This window comes from Anarhichas minor, unplaced genomic scaffold, assembly GCF_050575085.1.
Source record: "Anarhichas minor isolate MPS153535 unplaced genomic scaffold, ASM5057508v1 ptg000012l, whole genome shotgun sequence".
Classification (NCBI taxonomy): Eukaryota; Metazoa; Chordata; class Actinopteri; order Perciformes; family Anarhichadidae; genus Anarhichas; species Anarhichas minor.
Window position 1 is genome coordinate 1,787,583 of NW_027466458.1, and position 20,418 is coordinate 1,808,000.

Below are 20,418 nucleotides of genomic sequence, written 5' to 3' on the forward strand. Positions count from 1 at the left end.
GGCAAAAGATTTATGTAACAGCAACAATTGCAGGTGTGTGGTTGTGTGAGGAAGGTATGGGTGGATGTGGGATGCGTAGAAGAAGGGGTTCAGCTTGGTGGTGGTGGGGTGGGGGGGGGGGGGGGGGGGGGCTTGCACAAGTTAGTTTATCAAGGGGCCAGGAAACGCCTACAGTTAGTGCTGTCTCATTGACGGCCAACGAGTTTCCTGGTGGAGGGGTGTGTGTGTGTGTGTGTGTGTGAGGTGGCCACCACTGCATGGGAGAAAGGGAGTGGGGGAAAAACAAAAAAGAAGAATGCAACCACCAGGATGCTCTGGGAACCCCTACACAACCGGTTTCAGGACCACACGACAGGAAGAGCAGCTTTCACAACGCTGCCATGCGGCTGCCTCTGGCCCATTCTGCCCCCCCTCCTGTTTCATTATGAAACCACAGAGAGGACTGAGGCAGGGGTCACACACGGTGTACTGCAGAATTCTGCAATTGCAAACACTTTTTTCAGTATATTTTATTTTTTTAAATATATAGAAATCAACAGAACTTCACGGCTTTTGCAATGACATCGGTTCGGAAACTGAAACCACATAATGTTGGTTGGGACTGCTGGTGCGTTAACATTCTCTCCCTCTTTTGATACAGGAGGCCAAGCAGGGTGATGGCGGCCAGCCTGGGACTCAGAGATAATGTCCTTGCCTCCCCCCCTACGTTGAGCCCCTCTTGATACACTCACTACACACAGAAATAACAGTAGCCCGACTCCATCAGCCCACACTAAAAACTGCTCGTCCCATGTGAAGAATGAAGATTCTCCTAAAGCAGCTTTAGTGTGCTGATAATGAGGATACAGCTCTTTAATGCAGAGGGTAACAAGCTGTCGGGTTCAGTAAATGCAAAAACAAACTGTATTATATTTGCTAAGTGACTGATGTAGTGTACATGTTTAATACAACTTTTTTAATGACTTAAATTCACCTTGAATGTACCACTTACATTAAGAGATTGGACAGAAAATAACAAATTGTAGGTTAAAAATAGCATTTTTATTTTCTTACATGATTTGACACATTATAATACAAATCGTATCCTTTGCACTAAAAAATTTGATTGAGCCAAGATTAGCAAAGTTCAATTAGTCAAATCAAAAATATCGATAGAACAAATAATTTAGTGAGTGACGTTCACCCTTTAAAAAAAAAAAAAAAAAAAAAAGCCATCCTCATTCATTAGCTGCTGGAATTAAACTTAAGCAAATAATAGAATAATATTGAAGTTTGGAATCAACTTGTAGTATATTTGTGTAGAAAGAAGGAAACAAACAAAGATTGTCAATGTGTCAAAATAAAAATGAAAACCATATTTGCCACTGTTGAATTCTACACTCTGATGGTCCTAATTCACAAATAAAAGTTTTTACATCTGTTATATATTTTAAATACGTGCTCTATTCAGCCGTTCATTCAGTCTTCAATACTTTCTCTCCTTGTTTTACCAGAGAGTCGATGCCGTCGTTCACCGTTCTCTCCACGTTTTTCGCTGCTTCATCCGTCTTTTCTAACGTGCTTTTGTTGCTGAATTTCCGTCTGCCCACCTCGGTTACCACAGACCCAGCAGCTGCCCCGACAGCTCCGCCGATCACACCTCCCAAGACCACTCCGAGCACCAGACCCAGCAGTGCGCCCCCTATGACTACCATGGGCACCTGTTTTGCAGTAGTCCCAATTTTCTCCCACACGGAGCTCTCAGCCACCATTTTGGCCCCTGCTTTGGCACTGGAGCCCACTTTCCCCCATACTGGACTCTGCGCCACCTTCTTTGCCCCGGCACCGATTCCAGCTCCAACTCGCGCAGAGCTTTCAGCCATCAGTTTAGCTCCACTTTTGGCCCCGGATCCCACTCTACCCCACATGGGACTCTGTGCCAAATTCTTTGCCCCGGCTCCAATCCCAGCTCCAACATGCATGGACCCCGATCCAACTTTTCCCCACATTGGACTAGCTGCTACCGACTTTGCCCCAGATCCCATCCACAAAGAACCGTCCACCATTACCTTAGGAACTCTATCTCCTACTAGTTTGGACACATGTCCGGCACTAGCTCCCACCTTCCCCCATACAGAACTATCAACCATCTTCTTGTGGACGTTCTGTGCTCTGCTGCCGACTGTCCCCCACACCGGACTACCCTTCACCTTCTTTGCTCCCTCGCCGACCCACACAGAGCTATCCGACAACAGTTTGGGTAACATCTTTGCGCTCGACCCCATTTTCTCCATAATGGAGCGTAGGAGTGAAGGGGACATGGTGGAACGCGTAATGGGAGGAAGGCTCTGAATAGTCATCGACCTTACACTCATCTCCGCCTCATCCCTTGTTTGCTCAATCTCCTCCTCTCTCACTTCCTCTTCTGCCTCAGCCACAGGCTGCATGTAGGAATAAAGCACCCGCCTCTCAGAGCCGAGCGGTCCGTCTTGCTCTAGTGTCCCTCTCCGTCTCTCCCTTGCTAACTCTACCTGTCTCTGCCTCACTCTGTCCTCCGCCTCCTGAAAAGCAGGATGGGAGTAGCACTGCCCTCCAGCTTCCTTCACTGTCTGCTCCACCTTCTCCAGCAGCTCTGCCACACTCCTACTGTCCCTCCCACCCTCTCCCTGCTCCAGCACATGAAACCTGTCCCTGCATTTCTCTACGAGCTTCAACAAATCTCGCCGCTGACTAGCGATGTATGCCTCCACGCCATCTTTCCCCACCTTCTCGCTCTCCCTCAGTTTATCTGCGTAAGTGAAGAGCAGCAGAGTGTGATTCTGGACCGCTTCAGGGCCAAAAACGTTCTCGAGGGCCTCTAGAGCCTGCAGCTCGGTCTTCGCAGGCTGGTCTAAGGGGACGCACAGGAGGAAGGCGTGTGGACCAGGGCTGGACAACGCCACGCAGGAGGAGATCTGAGCTCGCACTTCATCTGGAGTTTGCTCTGAATTGAACCAGTCTGGGGTATCCACCACCGCCACCTGCAGGAGAGAGAGGAGACACGTGTAGCCATGTGGAGAGTTGATTGAGGGAAAACCAGCATGATTGTTTTATGACACAAAACAAGCAGCATGTCAAAGATCAGATTTTTGGGGGGCCGGCGATGGCACGTGGAGTGAAAGGAAAATGAAAACATGAAAGCAAACAACATCTTAATCACATACCTGTCTTCCCTCAACCAGCGCCTTCTTTTTCACACACTCCTGAGTGATGGCACTGAGGCTCTCCGGGCGTGACTCGAACTCCTCCCGCCCCAGTATGTTGTTGCCAGCTGTACTTTTCCCTGCTCCAGATCGCCCGAGCAGCACCAGACGCAGCTCCGGAGAAGATGAAGGTGAGGACGATGCGGCGAATGAGGAAGGAGAGGCGGGTGAGGGGAACGAGGCGGGAGAGGAGGCGGGAGAGGAGGCGAAGGTCGACGAGGAGGAAAAGAAGGGCGAAAGAGGAGCGGAGGTAGGAGACGCCTCGGGGGATCTCTCTTCGAAGCTGTTTATTCTGTGGTGAACTGAAAACAATCAGGTGACATTTGGAGTTTAATATGGAAAATGACAATTATTTTTGTAACATCTGGCATCATAGGAGTGCACTTTTAAGTGACATAATACGAGACAGTGAGGCCCTGTGACTCACAAGTTGTGACCACTTTTGGAGTTGATTTAACCTCAGACATTTGTGAGAGTACAGCTCCATCTACAGAGGAAAAACAGTAAATATGAGTCCTGCTTTGCGCTCACATTCATTTTTGAGTTGTTGTTTTCAACTCATTGTGATTTAGAACAACATTAGGTACAGAAATGCAAATATTTACCTGCATTTAGTCTGAAACTGGGCGCCCTGTTGGCCTGCCTGTCATTGTGTGGCTCTGAAGATGACTGTTGTTCTGGTGCTGGAGTTGAATGGAGCCCGTTAGACCTTTGGCTCACGCCCACACTTCCCTCTATCTCGTCCCTCTCTTCTCTCCTCCACCTCTCTGAGGCGGTGCTGTGCTCCACACTCCTCCGTGTTTCTGGGTTGGGGATGTAGTCTTTCCTCTCCTCCTTTTGAGCTCTGTAACTTTCCATAAGTTCTCGCTTTCTGTCATTCACTCGTTGCTCCAGCTCTCTCTCCTGGACCGTTTTCATATAGAAAACACCATTGTTCGTCACCATATTGTCCACCTGTAAGATAAATAAGCAAACAATTAATTTAGGAAATGTCCCCCATCCTCACATTTACAATTATAGTGCCATGTTTTGTAATTCCTGCAATTAATCTGCAATGTGGAAACAATTCCCATGTCTGTCAAAGTGACATTGTAATCAGCATAATTACTAATACTAGTTCAGACTACGTCTGGGTGTGATTGTTGAGTGTGCAACAGGGCGTTGGTGGGAAAAACAGGAATGCTCAGACAAAAACAAAAAAAAAAAAAAAAGCTGACGCACCAAAACTGACTAAAGTGTGAGATAACCACCACAATCAGTATGAGAACAGAGAAGCTGTGAACAATATACGCTGAACAAAGTGTGTGCGCAAACTCGACTCTTGATGCTGTTCTTTTGATTGCTCCATACGCAGACATCTCACCTTGTCCAGCAGCTCGCAGACCTGCTCCCTGTTCTGTCGCTGACGATTATTGATGACATGGTACCTCCCCCCGCAGCGCTCAATGATCTGCCTCAGGCCTGGGACTTCTTTCTGCAGGTATTCCTGAGGAAAACATTTTAGATTTGCAACGGCTATACACAAAGTATACACAAAATGTTATCAGTTTGGAATTAGGGGAAAAGTTTAGGCGGATGGCTCTCATATTCGGTGTGTCACAAGACTGGCTGACTCATTTAAAACTCAAATGCAGAGCTTAAGTTGAATCGCAGAATACCAAAGTGAATACTAGACTTTAAAAACTTTTTATAGTAAAAATTAGAGTGCTCGAAATGAATATCTCAGCCCACCACAGACAGCGTGTGCAACTCTAATACCTCCACTGTTTTTCCCATCAAGTAGTCCCCACAGGTTAGAACGACCATGGTGTGGTCCAGCACCTCCTTCCCAAACACCTCCTCCAGCTCTGCAGGCACAAGACCCTCCACCTGAGAACGAGAAAGACGAATAATATTAGGACTTTAATTGCTAAATTTACTGTATATGCATGTAAATATATATGCACCTTGGATAGGTGTTCATTGTACTTTACTCAAACTTATTCATTTTCAAAAAAATAAAATGAAAATGAATGAATATTGTATATTAGGAGGAATCAAAAGCACGTCTTTTACTTTTAAAACTGCCGAAATGATACCATAGATGACTGCATGAGTAAATGAGAGATAAAGCCATGACAGCAACACAAGTGGAAGGGCAAAGTGAGTCCACAACCCACCTCTGTGAATTGGTTAACAGGCACCAGCAGCAGAATGGCATCTGGGCCTGGTGCGACCAGCGCCATCGCTCGCTTTGTCTCCTCCCTCACGCTGTCCTCCATCTTGCCGCCGCTCCAGTACCATCTCGGTGCCTCCACCACCGTCACACTCCGGCCCTCTGTGATGCCCTGCCGCAGCTGGCAGCTCCTGGAAGCAGTGGGGGAGATGAGGGACAGCTGGCCCAGGATGGTGTCGGACGAGGCCGTCTTTCCACACCCGAGGTTTCCCAAGAGAACAAGTCTCAGCTCTGGGGACGAGGACCCGGAGTAGCTCCCTCTCAAGAGTTCACTCATTGCTGGAAAGAGAGGAGGAGGAGGAGGAGGAAGGGGTCAAATGTGCTGGATGCATTTCAGTACCAAAGATTACAGGTGCTATTTGATGGGAAGCTACACCAAACAACCGTGATCGTACATGTGGCCTTTGGCCAAATGTTTAACTTTTAGAAGATGTATCCCCATGCAAATAAAACTGGAAAAACAGAATTGGACGGGTTGGGCAGGAGTTTACTCATCTCATCTGAAATGTAAACAGGAGAAGTGAGGTCTAAACAAACATGTGAAAGATGTGAAGACTTTTGATGCGTTTTCATCTGTGATGCGGGTGTGTCTCTCTGATCGTTTGTGTCCGATAGTTAAAAGAACGCCGTCTTCTTATTTCGTTTCCTTTGAGCATCACCTTTCTCTCCATCCTCTCACCTGAGTTAACAAGAACTAAGATAAAGGATAATAGCTGGGCTCCTACATGAAGCTTTCATTTCACATTTTTCTTCCTTCGCAATCCCTTTTTTCTTAGCTTGCATGATGCGCCACACCTTGCCAGTCCTGTCCAACGGCATTCTACCAGGACATTTACGCATGGACTCAAATGCACTAAACATATCCGCTAACAAATGCACACAAAAATGTTTAAAAAAAGGACTGAACATAAGGCATTGCAAGATCTCATGAAAACTGTACACATTTAGCACTAAAGTGAAACTCAAACTTGGCACTAAACCTAATTCTGAAAGTAGAGCGTAAAGCCAGACAGACACTTGTTGTTTCACAGAACACTGACAACCATTCGTATGGTGACTAAACAGCTGCCTCATTCAAACAATAAACAAACATACTTACTCAATCGTGTTAGGATTTTTTAAGTTGTGTTCATGTGTTGTCTTCTCTGCGTGCTCCGTTTGTTCGGTATTCACTGAATTATTTCTCTCATCCAGACAACTCAACCAGCACAGTACATGTCGACGACTAACAGCTGCCTACGCAGGTGAGACTTGCAGTCTTAGGGAGGTAACCGGCTCACCACTCCCAATTCTGAACGCATGCTCACATGAATGCACTCAGAAGTATATATTTTTTTTCTTTCCGCGTACACAACTGGTTTCTTTTGTCCGCGGGCTGCCAAGCATTCCAAGCTGAGGCGGAGGTGGTGCATCCCGGGGCATATGTGAATCATTTTACCTTACTTTTACCACCACACCCAGGAGGTGTCAAAACGCATGGATGGCTGTCAAATAAGCATGGACTTCAGGGTTCGTCAGGTTAATAACTGGCAACGCTGCAGTCGTCAGGGCGAATGGACGATGTGAAGTCTGAATAAATCAACGAGGAACTTCACTCTGCTGCGTTGTGCATCATACGGACGGGGATTCACCAAATAGGGAATAGCAGTTTCACTCGACATAGTGTTTGAAAACCTTAAAGCCTTGAGCTTACAGCCTGAGACTTTTATATTGTACTGTGTACAAACTAGATTCACCGCCTGTAGTTGTCTGCCTCCACCAACCACTCAAGTTACAGTTTACATCCAAAATGTCATCACTTCACCATTTTATCCTATGGGACGTTTGTGTGAAATTGTCATAATTAGCATATGAATGTTTTTAGTTAAGTTGAGCTCACAGCGACCTCTGACCACCAAAATCGAAATCAGTTCAACACTGAGTCCAGGTAAACGTTTGTGCCTCCAGGCGTGAGACATCGCGTTCACGAGAACGGACCGGACAGACGGACAGACAACCTGAAGACATAATGTCGGCGCGGAGGCAAACATTTAAAAAAAATCCGATCTGTTATTTCAGGTGTTGAAATATTACAGCAATTAACGACTGATAATATACCTCATGATAAAATTGTCTTACAATGCTAACCTGTGGTCAATTCATAATTTGTAAAAGCTCAATTGAAATGACTCTCCAGGCATGTATTTAACTTGCCATGAGTTGATTGGTCACATAAACTGTGAGCAACATTTGTAAATATTAGATATGAAACAAGGTAACTTTAAAATAGTTTGGTGTTTTTAATTAGTTTCTTTCAGTTCAGTTTTGACTTCCTATTTTCAGAGTGCGTTTGCAAGATTTTGTTTCGTTTCAGTTTTTCAGAAAAGATTTTATGTATTTAGTTTTAGTTTGTTTTGTTACAGTATAATGACTCAGAAGTATGTAGCTACATACACATAAAATAAGTGCTTGGAAAACTGTAAAAATGCCCATTATGTTTAAATCTTTTGATTTGGGAATCAACTTGATTACTCTTTCACTACCAAACGTTTTTGACCTTTTCCTCTTGACCCCAGTTGGTGAACATTAAACCTGAGCTGAATAGCTAGGATATATGGCATTTGATCTACTACAATATTTAAATCATGTTCTTGTTATTTCATTGTACAAGGCTAGACTGCATGTGAAAAACAACAGGGACTAATTGTGACGTGATTGTGGCACAGCGCCATCTCCTGGAATGTCAAAGTCGATTCGGTTCCGTGGCTCAATGTCACGAGACTTGACGTGCTGTGTCCTTTATATTAGATAGTCATAGCTAAAAAAACTAAAATGAATTTATTCATTTTATTTTTTCTATTTAGTTTTAGCTTTACGGAAATATTTTTCTTTTAGTTTACAATAATTAAACGGATATGAAATGGAGGCTTCTGTGGTCATATGCAGTCAAACTTATCAGGGGCTAAAGATAGTTATATTACTTAAAATGAACTTGTGCAAATTTGTAGTTTCTTCAACTTTTACATTTGAGGGTGAATCCAAGAACATTCAAGAGACTGTGTAGTAAATGTATGGGACGCCTGATCAACTCCACTGTAGGGCAGAAGAAAAACCATCGACACTTTTAAACAAAGACTGATGTATCTAGTCAGTAAAAAGCTCCATAATTCAATCGTTACACACCTCTTTTAATCAAACAACAAATACAAGAAACTATCCCGACATATTAAAGTAAACTTGCATGATTGTGATATCGCTCAAATAATTTCTATAGTGCAAACAAATATTCTTGTACAACAAAACAGATTCAAGATGTACTTTCAGTATCAGAATGTGCTGTGTGCTGTCAGCGGGGTCGTCATCACTCACAGCCCGGGCATCAGATAGGAAATGTTTTCCAGAGTGGAGGGCTTAAAAACAACACAGATAATATCATATTACATTTGTAGAGTGTGTAGTATATGGTGACTATTCACTGTTAAGCGGCTGCATCTCTCACCAGTGTGTGCTGAGTGCAGCTCTTCAGCTCTGGTATCTGTGCGGTGAGGCAGAGGAGAGGAGCCAGAGCACACAGCAGAGAGTCCAAGAGCAGAGACACGCTGCTCGACATGCTCACCGCTTTCTGCAGAGAGAGAGAGGAAGAAAAGCAAGCGACTCTTAATGCAGCGCATGGCTGTTTAATGGAGGATAAATTAAACCCACACTTCTTAATCTTGTAGTCCGTTTCATTTTGACCTCGTAATATTTCACATCTTTAATGAATAGAAGGAAGGGTCATTACGTCACTGAACTCACGTTGCGTTTAATTGGAACAGATCATCTTTGTTATCAATAACTAACCAACCATCACACTGTGGTGATATTTAACAATATTCAGGAGGGCCAACATTGGTGTTGCCAAACGCCAATTTTTTTACTTTACGCCTCTATGAATCTGGACCTTTATACCAGTATCTGTCACTTTGTCTGTCAATGAACTAAGTTAGCATTTGCACTTTGTTTAGCTAAACGTTAGCCGGCAATATCTCTGTTGTGAGACATTTTTTGAAGACGAAACTGTTAACGTTGGTCGGAAATACTTCTTGCGAAGGTGTAAAAGAAACAGACGGGGAGCTGCAGTGTTGGTCAGTGACAGCAAATTGAACAGCCTCTCTAGCTTAACTTCTTCTATCATGACTTGTGTGTATGCCAGCTAATAATGTAGGCTAGATGACTAGTATGAATGTAAATCACTGAGGCAAACTGCAGGCTTTGAAGCATACAGTCAAGTCCTATATTAACCTATCTGGAACAGGCCATAACACTGAGTCCAAGCAGTTATAATCAGAGTCATTAATACAATAATGTGGTTATAATTGCAGTCTGGTCAGCGATAATAGGTCGAACCTGGCCCTTTAAATAATGTGTCATGATGTAGCTATGTTGATTTGAGCAATATGCAGCTGCTGGACAGAGCCATGATCTGTTTAGAGACCAATTAGATTCAAAATATGGATATGCAATTATGAAGGTGCAGCCCTGTTATTATCCTTGTCAGTGTTTCATAAAATGAGGGTACGAGTACCTCCAGGGGTACTCTGGAGTACTGCAGCAGGTATGTGAGATATCATTTAAAAAATATCAGTCAGTCATGATTCCTAAAGAAAGTTATGCAATAATAAGTTCAACTAGAATTCCCGCCTTGCGGTTGTATGCCTCCACCAACCAGTTTACATCCATGTCTGTCCAAAAGATCATCACTTCATCCTCAAAGAAATTTGTGTGAAATTGTTAACATTAGCATATGAATTCTTGAGTTATGGCTAAAAATGTGTTTTGAGAGGTCACAGTGACCTTTGACCACCAAAATCTAATCAGCTCAACCTCGAGTGCAGGTGGACATTCGTGGAAATTCCCTCCAGGCCTGAAATATCTAGTCCGTTCCTGAGAACGGACTAGACCAGGGGTGTCCAAACTTTTTTCAAAGAGGGCCAGATTTGATAATGTGAAAATGCCCAAGGGCCAACAGTCCCTGCTGACATTATTTTGTATGATTTATTCATTCCGTTTTGACTGTGCTGGCGGGCCATGAATAATGCATTTTAAGACAGAAGGTGCGGGCCATATAAAATCTGACCTCGGGCCGTGATTGGCCCGCGGGCCGGACTTTGGACATGCCTGGACTAGACGTACAACTAGAAAACATAATGCCACAGCGGTCGCTGTCTCAGAGACATAATAAAAACTCTAACTGTAAGTTCAACAAACCACATTTTATATTTAGTGTTCCTATTTTCAATGAAATCGTTAGCTGCCTTAATCTGTCAACTGCCGCAACAATTGCAATCACATTCACAAGAACATTTATAATGTCATATTTTGCGCTGGTCAGGGGGGCACTTCAAAGGGGTACATAACTGAAAAAACATTTAATAAGCTCACAATATCAACAAAAAGTTTCCCAGAGCAGTAATTAATAGAAAACATTGTTTTTCCTACACTGAATCTACTCACATTTGTCTCCTGAAGATGGTGTCCAATCAGGGACAAGGATTCTCCCAACAGGTGGAGGTGAGCTGCAGCACTGACAGGATCCCGGTCAGATGTGGATCTGAGAGTGTCCCAGGCTGAACTGGTGGGACTGCACACAGAACTAATGGGACCGCAGGTGTCAGTCACGGGGCCGGACACCACGGATTTAACCACAGAGCTCTCTGCAGAAGCAGCGGCCGTCACTGAACTAGGAACGGGCATGAAGGGACAAGGCCTGTGCGTTACTGGAGTGGCAGGAGGGGTGATGATGGGACAGTCGGCCATGTTGTGCTGGTTATCCGAGTACAACCAGTACTCCAACATGTAGCTTGGACTTGCCTGGGAGGAACAAAAAAAAAGGTAGAAAAATGATAAAGAGTAGAAGTGAAAGTAGAAATGAACTGAACAACATAGAGGATAACTACCTGCTCAAAGCTGTCCTCTGCTGTGCAACATAAACGCAACAACTTCTCTTGGATATCCTGGAAGAGACAGTTTGCACATAAATCATGAGTAAGTATGGAGGGGATGAAATTACAGACATATATATCTAATTTGATCTTTTCCCGTACCTCTTCTCCTCCTCTTTCTTCCCATCGGCCTTGTGGCACACAGACTGGATAAGCAGGGACGAGGCCAGAGGACTCAGCTTCACCATCACCTGCAATATGTCATGTATTCACACATACTACAACAACAGATGCTGTTAACCATATCTCCATCATACGGAGTGCCCTTCCTGCATCTTTAGATTGCATTGTGTTCATATGATTGGTCATGGCTGTTTTAGCTGAAATGTGCTCAACAGTCACCACTGAGACAGACTGTATTACAGCCATGATGGATTTGTGAGAGAACTTCTTCAGCATCTACACAGCTGACGCATGGTGAATGAATGCACACAGTTAACCTGAAAAGCACCTTACCAGAGGGTTTCCTTTCCCTGTTGAGCAGGCCTTCTGCTTCCTGAAAAAAAGAAAGGTGAACAATAAGCTATCACACATATGGAATTCAAATGAATCACAACATCCAAAAATAACAACTTTAAGGAACAGTGCCACAACTAAGTACGGTTCAGAGTTCAAATGTCTGCAGTTACAGGATACACCTCGGACACCGCAACACAACGTAGCACACTATTTATGCCAGTGTATCAATAACATAACAACCAAGAGACTATATCAGAATATATATATAACGTGCATTATTTGTCACACCCCTAATCCCAACTGTTACTCTGCTGCAGATGAAAGATCATTTATGAAACTTAATTTCTCTAAACTAACACCAACTACCAGTGCAGGCCCAGGGTCCACCTCTTGGTGCTACATTCCTCAAAATCCAGATCTGGCTCCTCCACTTCCATCTTCCAAGTCTTTTCTCGGACCCTTTCCTCTCTCTCTCTCTCTCTCTCTGGCTGTCAGTGGGCCTGCTTCTCTGCACACTGGAGGATGAGAGGGACAACGATTTAACGGCAGTAATATTAAGGTATGAGCCCCATTTATGATTGAAATTAAGAATAAAGTGCATCTAACAGAAATAACTCAGTATGGGTTATGTGTCTTATTCTGTGGGTGAGCAGTTAACTACTGTAGGCTAACTGTAGAACACAAGCAATAACAGCTGACGGGTCCCCATCTACCGCTGCAGGGCTTCAATGTCGGCTCTTTGATCAAATCTGTCTGCGCCAACTGGTTGAGTCAGTTTATGTCGTGTTACAACAGATTAAAACAAACTAAGTCTGTGAGTTGAGGACAGGCTGTACTTTAACAAGTTACGCGTCACCGTATTACAAATTAGAAGTCGACGGTGACGTTATGGCTACAAACTAACGTTCATTTAGGGAAACCTTTCTGTACCATACATCCGGGTTTTGTCGACTGCAAACAACAAGCAAGCACGAGGCGAACAACCTAAAAAACAACCTTGAATTCGGGTCTTCTTTTATGTCGAAAGCCACGGGTCAACTCTGTGTCGACTTTATGTGGGTCACAGTGTGAACCATAATCAGAAGAGAGCGGACAATAAAGTGCTGACTCACGTTTAGTGCTCGCCCCCGTCTCTCTGCTGATTCATGTTAAGCCTGGAGTGCATGGAGGGCAACGGATTTAATAGATGACTAATTAGTAGGCGTCCCGCTGCAGCTGGCTGTGCAGAAGCACGTTCGTCTGCAGTTATTTATCTCTCTTTTTTTTTTTTTTTTTTACATAACATTAACATTAACATTATCCTCTCGAAATATGTATTTGTAGGTTGGGCTCAATACATATTTACATCAATTACATAATTGCAGCAGCCTCTTCTGCTTGACATTGCACTGCTCATATCTGCTCTTCTCAGTATGGCCTCTTGTTCTTTTCATGTGTCAGTGATCTATTAACGTGGTTGAACTTGTTCATGTTTTTGATGAACTTGAAAAACTGTTGCTGCATTGCCTTGATACAATCATGTGATTGTTTCTTCACTGGGGAACATGAGTCACTGTTTCAACACTTCCTCTCTCTGGCTTCAGGAACTCACACGGTCATGTTTAGAGTCGGCTCCTCCTCTCGTCTGATCCAACTTTTGGGAGCTCCAAGGCTGCACCGTCATGTTTAGCACCCAGCCCTCCTCCCTCTGGGATCCAGGGCATTGCTGAAACGTCCTTGCTCATGCTAAGTCCCGTAGTCCCTCCCTCAGAACTTTTCCAAGTTGTTCTCAAAGTTGCTGCATCATGTTAACTCACAGTCCCTCCCTCTGTTTTTGCTGAAGTTGCCATATCATGTTAAGCTGAGGTTTTGTGACGCAGAGTTCCTGTTTTCATTCAGCTGCTGGAGGGAGGAGACTGAGGAGGATCATATAAAAGAGGGAGACGACTGTAGGCACACAAAGCACAAGCTGCACTGCACATCCAGAGAGAAAACAGAGAATCACTGTGGACATATTCAACAAACTACCAGACCTACACAACTTCATCCCAACTGGTGAGTAAAACACATTATCTACGGTGCTGTTTATTTATTTCCATAACCTCTTGCTGACATTTTATAGCTCTTGAATGTGAATGTTGGGGATCATGTTGGAAGTTTGCCTCCAAAAGCACTTTTCTGACATCTCAACGTTTTGTTTTCAGGGCCACAATGGAGACAGAGAAGAAGACTCAGACAGCAGCAGAGCAGATGACTGACAGGTGAGAATGAGCTGCTGTGATTTTTTTTTTTTTTTGCCACCTCACATTTCACCCACGGGCATTGCCATGTTCACCTTTAAAGATGCTCTGAGATTATTGCGTTTAACCTGTACGTTTCCTAAAAAAACCGTACACCGAGTTTGATTATTGTCTGCATCAGCGCTGCAGCATCCGAACGTAGGTTTCTAGTGCAGCGTGTGCCCACTTTCTGTTCGTGCTTGTAAAGTCTTATCATCTCTACGTTGCCTCCATTAGATAAACATTTATAGGTGCAGTGGTTCACACCATGTACATCTTCTGTACTTTGGAGTCCCACGTTTGTTCTTTATGTTCATTTCATGCCTTCCTCTCTTACCTTTTGCCCGTTTTCTTTTTGCAGGGATCTGTCAGAACAAATCAAAAAGGTGACCAAGGACAGTCACGTCAGGGCAGAAAACACAGAGCTGATGCTGAGCTTCCAGAGGGGACAAGTCACCCTGCCGCAGTTTAAGGTAACACAAAACCTAAATCCTTCTTTTGGATGATCTCACTTTCGTTCATACCTTTTTGTATTGACTGTGATGTCTTTGTCTTGACACCACCTCTCCTCCTCCACCCCTCCTCCTCTTCTTCAGCTCCTCCTGTGCTCGATGTATGAAGTCTACAAGGCCTTGGAGGAAGAGATGGACAGGAACTCCAACCACCCCGGCGTCGCTCCCATTTACTTCCCGGCTGAACTGGCCAGACTGGAGGCCATCGAGAAAGACCTGGAATACTTCTACGGCCAGGACTGGAGAGAGAAGGTTGTTGTCCCGGCTGCCACTGAAAGATACTGCCACAGACTCAGACAAGTATGTTTCATAATAGTATGATACTTATGTTTAGATACATATATATTACACAATCGTTTCTCTACTGTTCGATACTAAAATAACATTCTTCTTTCCTGCTTTTTTTCCCCCCAGATCGGTAAAGAAAACCCTGAATTTCTGATTGCCCATGCGTACACTCGTTACCTAGGTGACCTGTCTGGAGGGCAGGTCCTGAGTCGAATCGCCCAGAAGTCCATGGGGCTGCAGGGCAGCGAGGGTCTGTCGTTCTTCGCCTTCCCTGGTGTGTCCAGCCCCAACCGCTTCAAACAGCTGTATCGCAGCCGGATGAACAGCGTGGAGCTGACGGAGGAGGAGAGGAACGGCGTGCTGGAGGAGGCTGTCAGAGCGTTCGAGTTTAACATTCAGGTACAGAGCGGGGGGGACCAAAATGTCACCGTCAACTAGACTTTGCTCTTCAAACTGTTTTTAAGCCAGAAGCAGCTGATGGACGTTCTTGCCCTTTTCTTTTCACACAGGTCTTTGATGATTTGCAGAAGATGCTGCTGAGTGTCCCTGAGAACCAGCTGCAGACGTCTAGAACACACTCCACACCGGTGAAGATACTCCAGATCCCCGGAGCCATCATGCAATCATCCCCGCTGCTCAGGACGCTGCTGGGACTCTTTGTGGCTCTGGCCACAGTCAGTATAGGCATCTATGTTTTTTAGAGACGAAACACAGCAATGAATACTGTGTGGTTGTTTTTTTTGTTGCCGTTACTGTAAATACCTGTAAATGACTAAATACTGTAAAATACTTTTTTGTAATTAAACTGTGAACTTTATTATCAAGGTTTGAATTAAAGTTGATTTTCTGTGTAACACTGTTTTCCAGTGTGCAATAAAGTGTGCAATAAAGTGAGCTTTTAATACTGTAAATATGTTACCTTTTTAATAAAAAACATTTTGTTGAGAAAAAAAAAGAAAAAGAAAAGTACCTCTTCTTCTTCCTAGTGCAGCTTTGTGAAGTGTGCGTCTGTGCTTCAGTTAGCGCTGCTCATGCTCACTGCTGATGTTCAGGGAACAGCTGGTTGACATTTGCACTCATGTTTGGAGCCTGCTGCTCATTTGGCTCTTGGTCTTATTATAGTTCCTGGTAAAACACTGGGAAGAATTCCCCGTCCACAGAATTGCACATTTAATAAACAACTGCTGGTAGAACACACACAATAAAAAGACAACACGCAATGTGTAAAATCTGGTGTCGACTTTTATTGTGGTTTCAGGATTTTCCCTAAAATCTGCCAATGGTGGCACACATAAATTAAAACACAAACTGATTAACAGCAGCCAGAGTCTGGCTAAATGTCTGGCCTAATACATAGTGACACAAATCAGAACAGTGCTGGTATCTGTTTGCCCCGAGAGGACAACTAAAAGAAAAGGAAAAAGTCGTGTCACAAAGGATTGTACTTCACAGGAATTGGCTTTCCTCAACCTCAAAAGGCACAGCAGAGTAAATCAGACAAGTCCTCTTATTGTCACGTGTACTGTCCGGATCTTTAAAAGCTGAAATAATCCTTTACATTCAAGACACTTTCTACTGCTGTAGCTTCTCTTTCAGAATTGTTGTACTTTGTACTATACATTACACAGTATCAGTATCAAGAGAGTACACGTCTAATACCAAAAGAAGAGTGTTTTTGTTTGACCAGACACAGGAGCTCTGCATCACTTGCTGTAAGACGGCCGTCACCACAGAACAAACCCCAACAGCTTGGAACTAGAAAAAGAGAAGGAACTACACCGAGGTTTACAACTGACATGCCAATCTCTACCCGCCGTCTTCTCAAAACACACACACGTATATCAAAACACACAATCACCTACGGAGTCTACAGGCTACAGATGAGGAGTACCCCAAGGTGCATATATCTTGTCTTTGTAAATGTCACTGGCAGTAAACAATGAAAAGGACACGCTAAGGACTGATGTTTAAAACAGAACAGAGCACAAACTCAAGGCAAAGCAAAGCAGATGATCCATATTGTGGGAAGGCAAAAAAAAGAAAACAGATCCACATTGAGGAAAGCAGCTTCAAAAGGAAAAACAGTACAGACAACTGTAGTCAAATAAAATAGATCTAAAAGGGACACCATTCTATCTCATGGCGCTGTAGACGATGATGATTGCATATCAGTAGAGAGGCCTGTGTTTTTGTGACATTCAAGGCCACATGTTCTATAAAAAAAAACATAAAAACTTCAGTGGACCGAGACAAATTTCCTGCATTTTCTCCATTGATATTACATATTGCACAATGAGTCTAGAAAGGGGAAGTAAATCACAATGGTGGCATGCATCTAATTACCGTAAAAATATCACAAATTAAAATAGACTGTCGGTCGTACAAAAGTGACATTACTTTGCAGTAATATTTTGCTACGTGTACAGCTTTCCATATTCTTCATCTAGCTTGATTTGGCACGTCGTCCTACTGTTAAAGGCAAAGAGTTTCCAAAAGCCCAAACAGGTGCATATCAGACTTCAAGCAACGTACTGTAGGCAACATCTGCATAGTGCCACATCACCTCGGCTACCTGTTTGAACAGCTAGGACAATTTTCGGCTAAAAAGGTGCGGTTACTTTTAGGCGAGAGCAGCCGTCGCGGGGCTGCTCAGTTGGTTTCGTAAGAGGACAGGAGGGCCGCGTCGACCGGCTCCATGCAGGAGGGGCAGGTGAAGGAGCGCATCAGCCAGGGGTCGATGCAGTCCACGTGGTAGACGTGAAGACAGGGCAAGAACCGAATGGGGTCGCCGTACTCAAAGTCCATCATGCAGATCACACACCTGGTGGAGACAGAAACAGAGTTGTGCGGTTGTCCCACTGTACTGATCTACATTGTAAATCCACTGCTGTACATCTTCTTTGTTGTATAAAGTATTGTTATTCATTTTATTAACTCAATATGACAGGATCCCATCCTGTTCAAAGGCTAAGAGTACTGCTTTAAATTAAAAAGGGTACAAAAATGAACCCAGTCCATTGTGTTCGATCAAACCAACAACAGCAGCAAGAGAAGAATGTAAAAAAAGAAAAAAGACCCACTCTTTAACTTTCTTGTCAGAGGGGTCGGAGCCCAGGTCGAAGACGCCTTTGGGCAGGTGGTGGATGAGACCGATTCGCTGGGCAATGCGGACCTGCTCCTCCTCGGTCAGCTGGTAAGCCAGGCGACTCTCCCCCGGGGTGGGATGGTACACTGGCATAGGCTGGGTGTGCTCCTGGAGAGGAAGCAACAAAAGACAACATTTATGAAGCAAGTGCACTTGAAGGAAGGAGTTTAGACTTTGCACTACAGCCTGACTGATACTGGAATTGTTTGTTGAACTACCACGGCAGAGAAGTGGATAAAAAGAGCCCGACTTAAAAAAAGATGCAGCAATTATTAGAAAGAACAAACTATCTTTTGTTTAATTTCTGATGTATTTATGCAGGGGGGCCTTATGATTTATGATAACCTTATTTAAGACTGTTGGTTTGTTTTTCATTTAAAAGGATGTTCAATACAAAATAAAAGATGTGTGTCCATCTGTGTGTGTTTCTTAACTAATTAAATGAATACAGTAAAAGGGTCCATTATTCACTTAGACACATAAACAAGAGGAAACAGGGTCCGTGTTTTAAAATACCATAGTTGACCTTAATTACCGAGGTGACCTGATCGTAAATCGCCGGAGTGTATTTAACTTGAGCCCCAGAAGCTCACCTGGTAGGGCGGCGGAGGCTCTCCGGGCAGACTGCCCCCCTCGGACTCGTTCAGCAGCGACAGGTCGTCCGCACCTTGTGAAAACAGGCAGTTCCCCATTGAACCGAGACCACCATGAGAGTGTCAACGTCGCTATGAGGCTGACGGACACTTTAGCAAGCGTCAACTGGAGCTAAGCTATCCGGCTAACGTTGCAACGAGTTGTCTGACGTTAGCTTAACTAGCGGTTAGCTGATATAGTTTGTTGTCATTCCGCGAGGAGCTCGACGGGAGGAGCGACGTCGCTCTCTGGGTGGAATAAACGCTCAATGTTGAGCGATACGGTTAGACTATTGGTGACAAAGAGTTCAGCCGTTACAGCAAAGTGTTTGTCGCGTGTCTGGTTCCGTTTTACCGTGTTTACAAAAAAAACACAAACCGGAATGATGTCATTAGAAAGCTTGCAAAATACAACACTTCCGCCTTCAATTATACGCTCCTCGGACATTCAGAATAAAAGCAGATACGTTTAAAAAAAATGTTATCACTATAATTTGGTATATAATCACAACACCAATAGACAAATTATGAGACAATGGTTGCAAATATGAAGTTTTATAATTCCATAGCATTCACACAAAATCCTACAGAATACCTCAAAGAAAGATAGAAAGATTCTATTTTCTTTAAGAGACAGTTCACTCCAAATCAAAAATACATATTTTCCCTCTTACCTGTGTTGCTATTTATCAATATACATTGTCTTGTTGTGAGTTGCAGAGTGTTGAAGATATTGGCCATAGAGGTGTCTGCCTTCTCTCCAATATAATGGGACTATACCAGAGTTTGGCTTTTGGAACTCAAAGCATGAAAAAATACATTTCGTAAAAGTCAAATGCGATGTTTCATGCAGGAACTATTTTCTTTCAACCTTTCCTATATGAAACTGCTCACAACAAGGTCTGTGGATGATCTTGAGTAATAGAGGCATGATTTCTGGAAAGGGACATTGCTGTTAACATTTTCAAATGTTTTTTTTTTGCTGCCGCTGCAAGCCAAGTTCCATATAGGTCCATTTCATTGGCGAGAAAGCAGACATCTCTACGGCCAATATCTCCAAAACAAGGCAACTCACACCAAAACAATTTATATTGCTAAATAGTACTACAGGTAAGGGACAAAATATGTATTTTTGATTTTGGGACGAACCGTACCTTTAAGCAGGGCTATTCTGCTTTACTAATTTGTGTGTATTTTAACGATAAGTTTCTGTAGTAATCAGGACATATCTACTTTTAACTGATCTCTGTGATGACTCTCCAACAAACAGTTGTTCGGGCCTAGGGGTCTGATCCCTTGGGCCTGTGCCCTATTGGCCTCTTCAGCACGGATTTCTTCTCCATGTAAATATCTTTTTACCTACAACACCAGCTGGGGGGCATTGTAAAACCTCTCTTTGATTGTTGAAACACACATTAAGTGTCCAAATAGTACCTCTCACACTGCCATTTAATCTATAGCTGCACCCCCCACCCAAGGGGGAATCTATTTCCTTTTCTCCATTCGCAGATACACATTACATGACAGATGAAAGAGTGTGATTCCGATGCTTTTACTCTGAAGTTTGCTATTGCCGGATGTACTGATGATGCTGGGATACACGTGATGTGTTGTTGACGGCAAGATGCCATGCAGTCTATTCCGCATCCGGTGATGTGGATGAGACGAAGTGTCGATGTTGATAAACTTGGTGGAGAGAAACGCACTGTTTTCTTTGTGTCCCGTCCT

The 20,418-nt window shown here is 43.8% G+C and overlaps 4 protein-coding genes and 1 long non-coding RNA gene across 16 annotated transcripts; 2 read left to right on the plus strand and 3 right to left on the minus strand.

Moving 5' to 3' along the window:
• Window positions 1–132: 132 nt before the first annotated feature.
• On the plus strand, window positions 133–8,189 carry LOC142948272 (uncharacterized). The gene is made up of 3 exons (XR_012953478.1): window positions 133–3,537; window positions 4,576–4,701; window positions 5,002–8,189. It is a non-coding gene; the product is annotated as an uncharacterized LOC142948272 (long non-coding RNA).
• LOC142948264 (uncharacterized) lies at window positions 482–5,092 on the minus strand. Its single transcript, XM_076090161.1, has 5 exons — window positions 4,980–5,092; window positions 3,827–4,707; window positions 3,649–3,708; window positions 3,183–3,523; window positions 482–2,999 (listed from the first exon to the last, which is right to left on the minus strand). Exons 2-5 carry the CDS (start codon window positions 4,164–4,166, stop codon window positions 1,455–1,457), a joined length of 2,286 nt encoding a protein of 761 aa, XP_075946276.1. The 5' UTR covers window positions 4,167–4,707; window positions 4,980–5,092; the 3' UTR covers window positions 482–1,454.
• Window positions 8,190–8,582: 393 nt separating the features above from the next.
• Window positions 8,583–16,024, minus strand: hmgxb4b (HMG box domain containing 4b). 11 transcript variants are annotated; one of them, XM_076090174.1, is made up of 12 exons: window positions 15,884–16,024; window positions 15,091–15,601; window positions 14,638–14,906; window positions 14,451–14,478; window positions 12,852–13,750; window positions 12,256–12,370; window positions 11,853–11,888; window positions 11,499–11,587; window positions 11,352–11,408; window positions 10,909–11,265; window positions 8,915–9,037; window positions 8,583–8,825 (listed from the first exon to the last, which is right to left on the minus strand). In XM_076090174.1, the coding sequence occupies exons 6-12, from the start codon at window positions 12,290–12,292 to the stop codon at window positions 8,781–8,783; spliced, it is 744 nt and encodes a 247-aa protein (XP_075946289.1). In that variant the 5' UTR covers window positions 12,293–12,370; window positions 12,852–13,750; window positions 14,451–14,478; window positions 14,638–14,906; window positions 15,091–15,601; window positions 15,884–16,024; the 3' UTR covers window positions 8,583–8,780. The 11 variants fall into 11 exon arrangements, with proteins under 11 accessions (XP_075946289.1, XP_075946288.1, XP_075946291.1 ...); XM_076090173.1 differs by having other exon boundaries at window positions 12,852–14,478; XM_076090176.1 differs by having other exon boundaries at window positions 12,968–13,009; window positions 13,447–14,906.
• On the plus strand, window positions 10,765–16,957 carry hmox1b (heme oxygenase 1b). Of its 2 annotated transcripts, XM_076090170.1 has the most exons (7): window positions 10,765–12,414; window positions 13,439–13,889; window positions 14,039–14,095; window positions 14,475–14,586; window positions 14,710–14,925; window positions 15,040–15,312; window positions 15,423–16,957. In XM_076090170.1, exons 3-7 carry the CDS (start codon window positions 14,046–14,048, stop codon window positions 15,612–15,614), a joined length of 843 nt encoding a protein of 280 aa, XP_075946285.1. In that variant the 5' UTR covers window positions 10,765–12,414; window positions 13,439–13,889; window positions 14,039–14,045; the 3' UTR covers window positions 15,615–16,957. The 2 variants fall into 2 exon arrangements, with proteins under 2 accessions (XP_075946285.1, XP_075946286.1); XM_076090171.1 differs by lacking the exons at window positions 10,765–12,414; window positions 13,439–13,889 and having other exon boundaries at window positions 13,942–14,095.
• rnf11a (ring finger protein 11a) lies at window positions 16,138–19,100 on the minus strand. Its single transcript, XM_076090183.1, has 3 exons — window positions 18,652–19,100; window positions 17,994–18,166; window positions 16,138–17,734 (listed from the first exon to the last, which is right to left on the minus strand). Exons 1-3 carry the CDS (start codon window positions 18,748–18,750, stop codon window positions 17,563–17,565), a joined length of 444 nt encoding a protein of 147 aa, XP_075946298.1. The 5' UTR covers window positions 18,751–19,100; the 3' UTR covers window positions 16,138–17,562.
• Window positions 19,101–20,418: the final 1,318 nt, after the last annotated feature.

Coding starts and splice junctions, on each gene's coding strand:
- LOC142948264 (XM_076090161.1), bottom strand. CDS start 4,166: ATGGTGACGAACAATGGTGTTTTCTATATGAAAACGGTCCAGGAGAGA. Junction 3,709..3,826: donor CAGTTTCAGACTAAATGCAG/GTAAATATTTGC, acceptor TTTCCTCTGTAG/ATGGAGCTGTACTCTCACAA. Junction 3,000..3,182: donor CGCTGGTTGAGGGAAGACAG/GTATGTGATTAA, acceptor TCTCTCCTGCAG/GTGGCGGTGGTGGATACCCC.
- hmgxb4b (XM_076090174.1), bottom strand. CDS start 12,292: ATGGAAGTGGAGGAGCCAGATCTGGATTTTGAGGAAT. Junction 11,889..12,255: donor AGATCTGGATTTTGAGGAAT/GTAGCACCAAGA, acceptor TTTTTCAGGAAG/CAGAAGGCCTGCTCAACAGG. Junction 9,038..10,908: donor ACCATCTTCAGGAGACAAAT/GTGAGTAGATTC, acceptor CTCTCTCTGCAG/AAAGCGGTGAGCATGTCGAG.
- hmox1b (XM_076090170.1), top strand. CDS start 14,046: ATGGAGACAGAGAAGAAGACTCAGACAGCAGCAGAGCAGATGACTGAC. Junction 14,926..15,039: donor ACTGCCACAGACTCAGACAA/GTATGTTTCATA, acceptor TTTTCCCCCCAG/ATCGGTAAAGAAAACCCTGA. Junction 15,313..15,422: donor CGTTCGAGTTTAACATTCAG/GTACAGAGCGGG, acceptor CTTTTCACACAG/GTCTTTGATGATTTGCAGAA.
- rnf11a (XM_076090183.1), bottom strand. CDS start 18,750: ATGGGGAACTGCCTGTTTTCACAAGGTGCGGACGACCTGTCGCTGCTG. Junction 18,167..18,651: donor AGCCTCCGCCGCCCTACCAG/GTGAGCTTCTGG, acceptor CTTCCTCTCCAG/GAGCACACCCAGCCTATGCC. Junction 17,735..17,993: donor TCTGACAAGAAAGTTAAAGA/GTGGGTCTTTTT, acceptor TGTCTCCACCAG/GTGTGTGATCTGCATGATGG.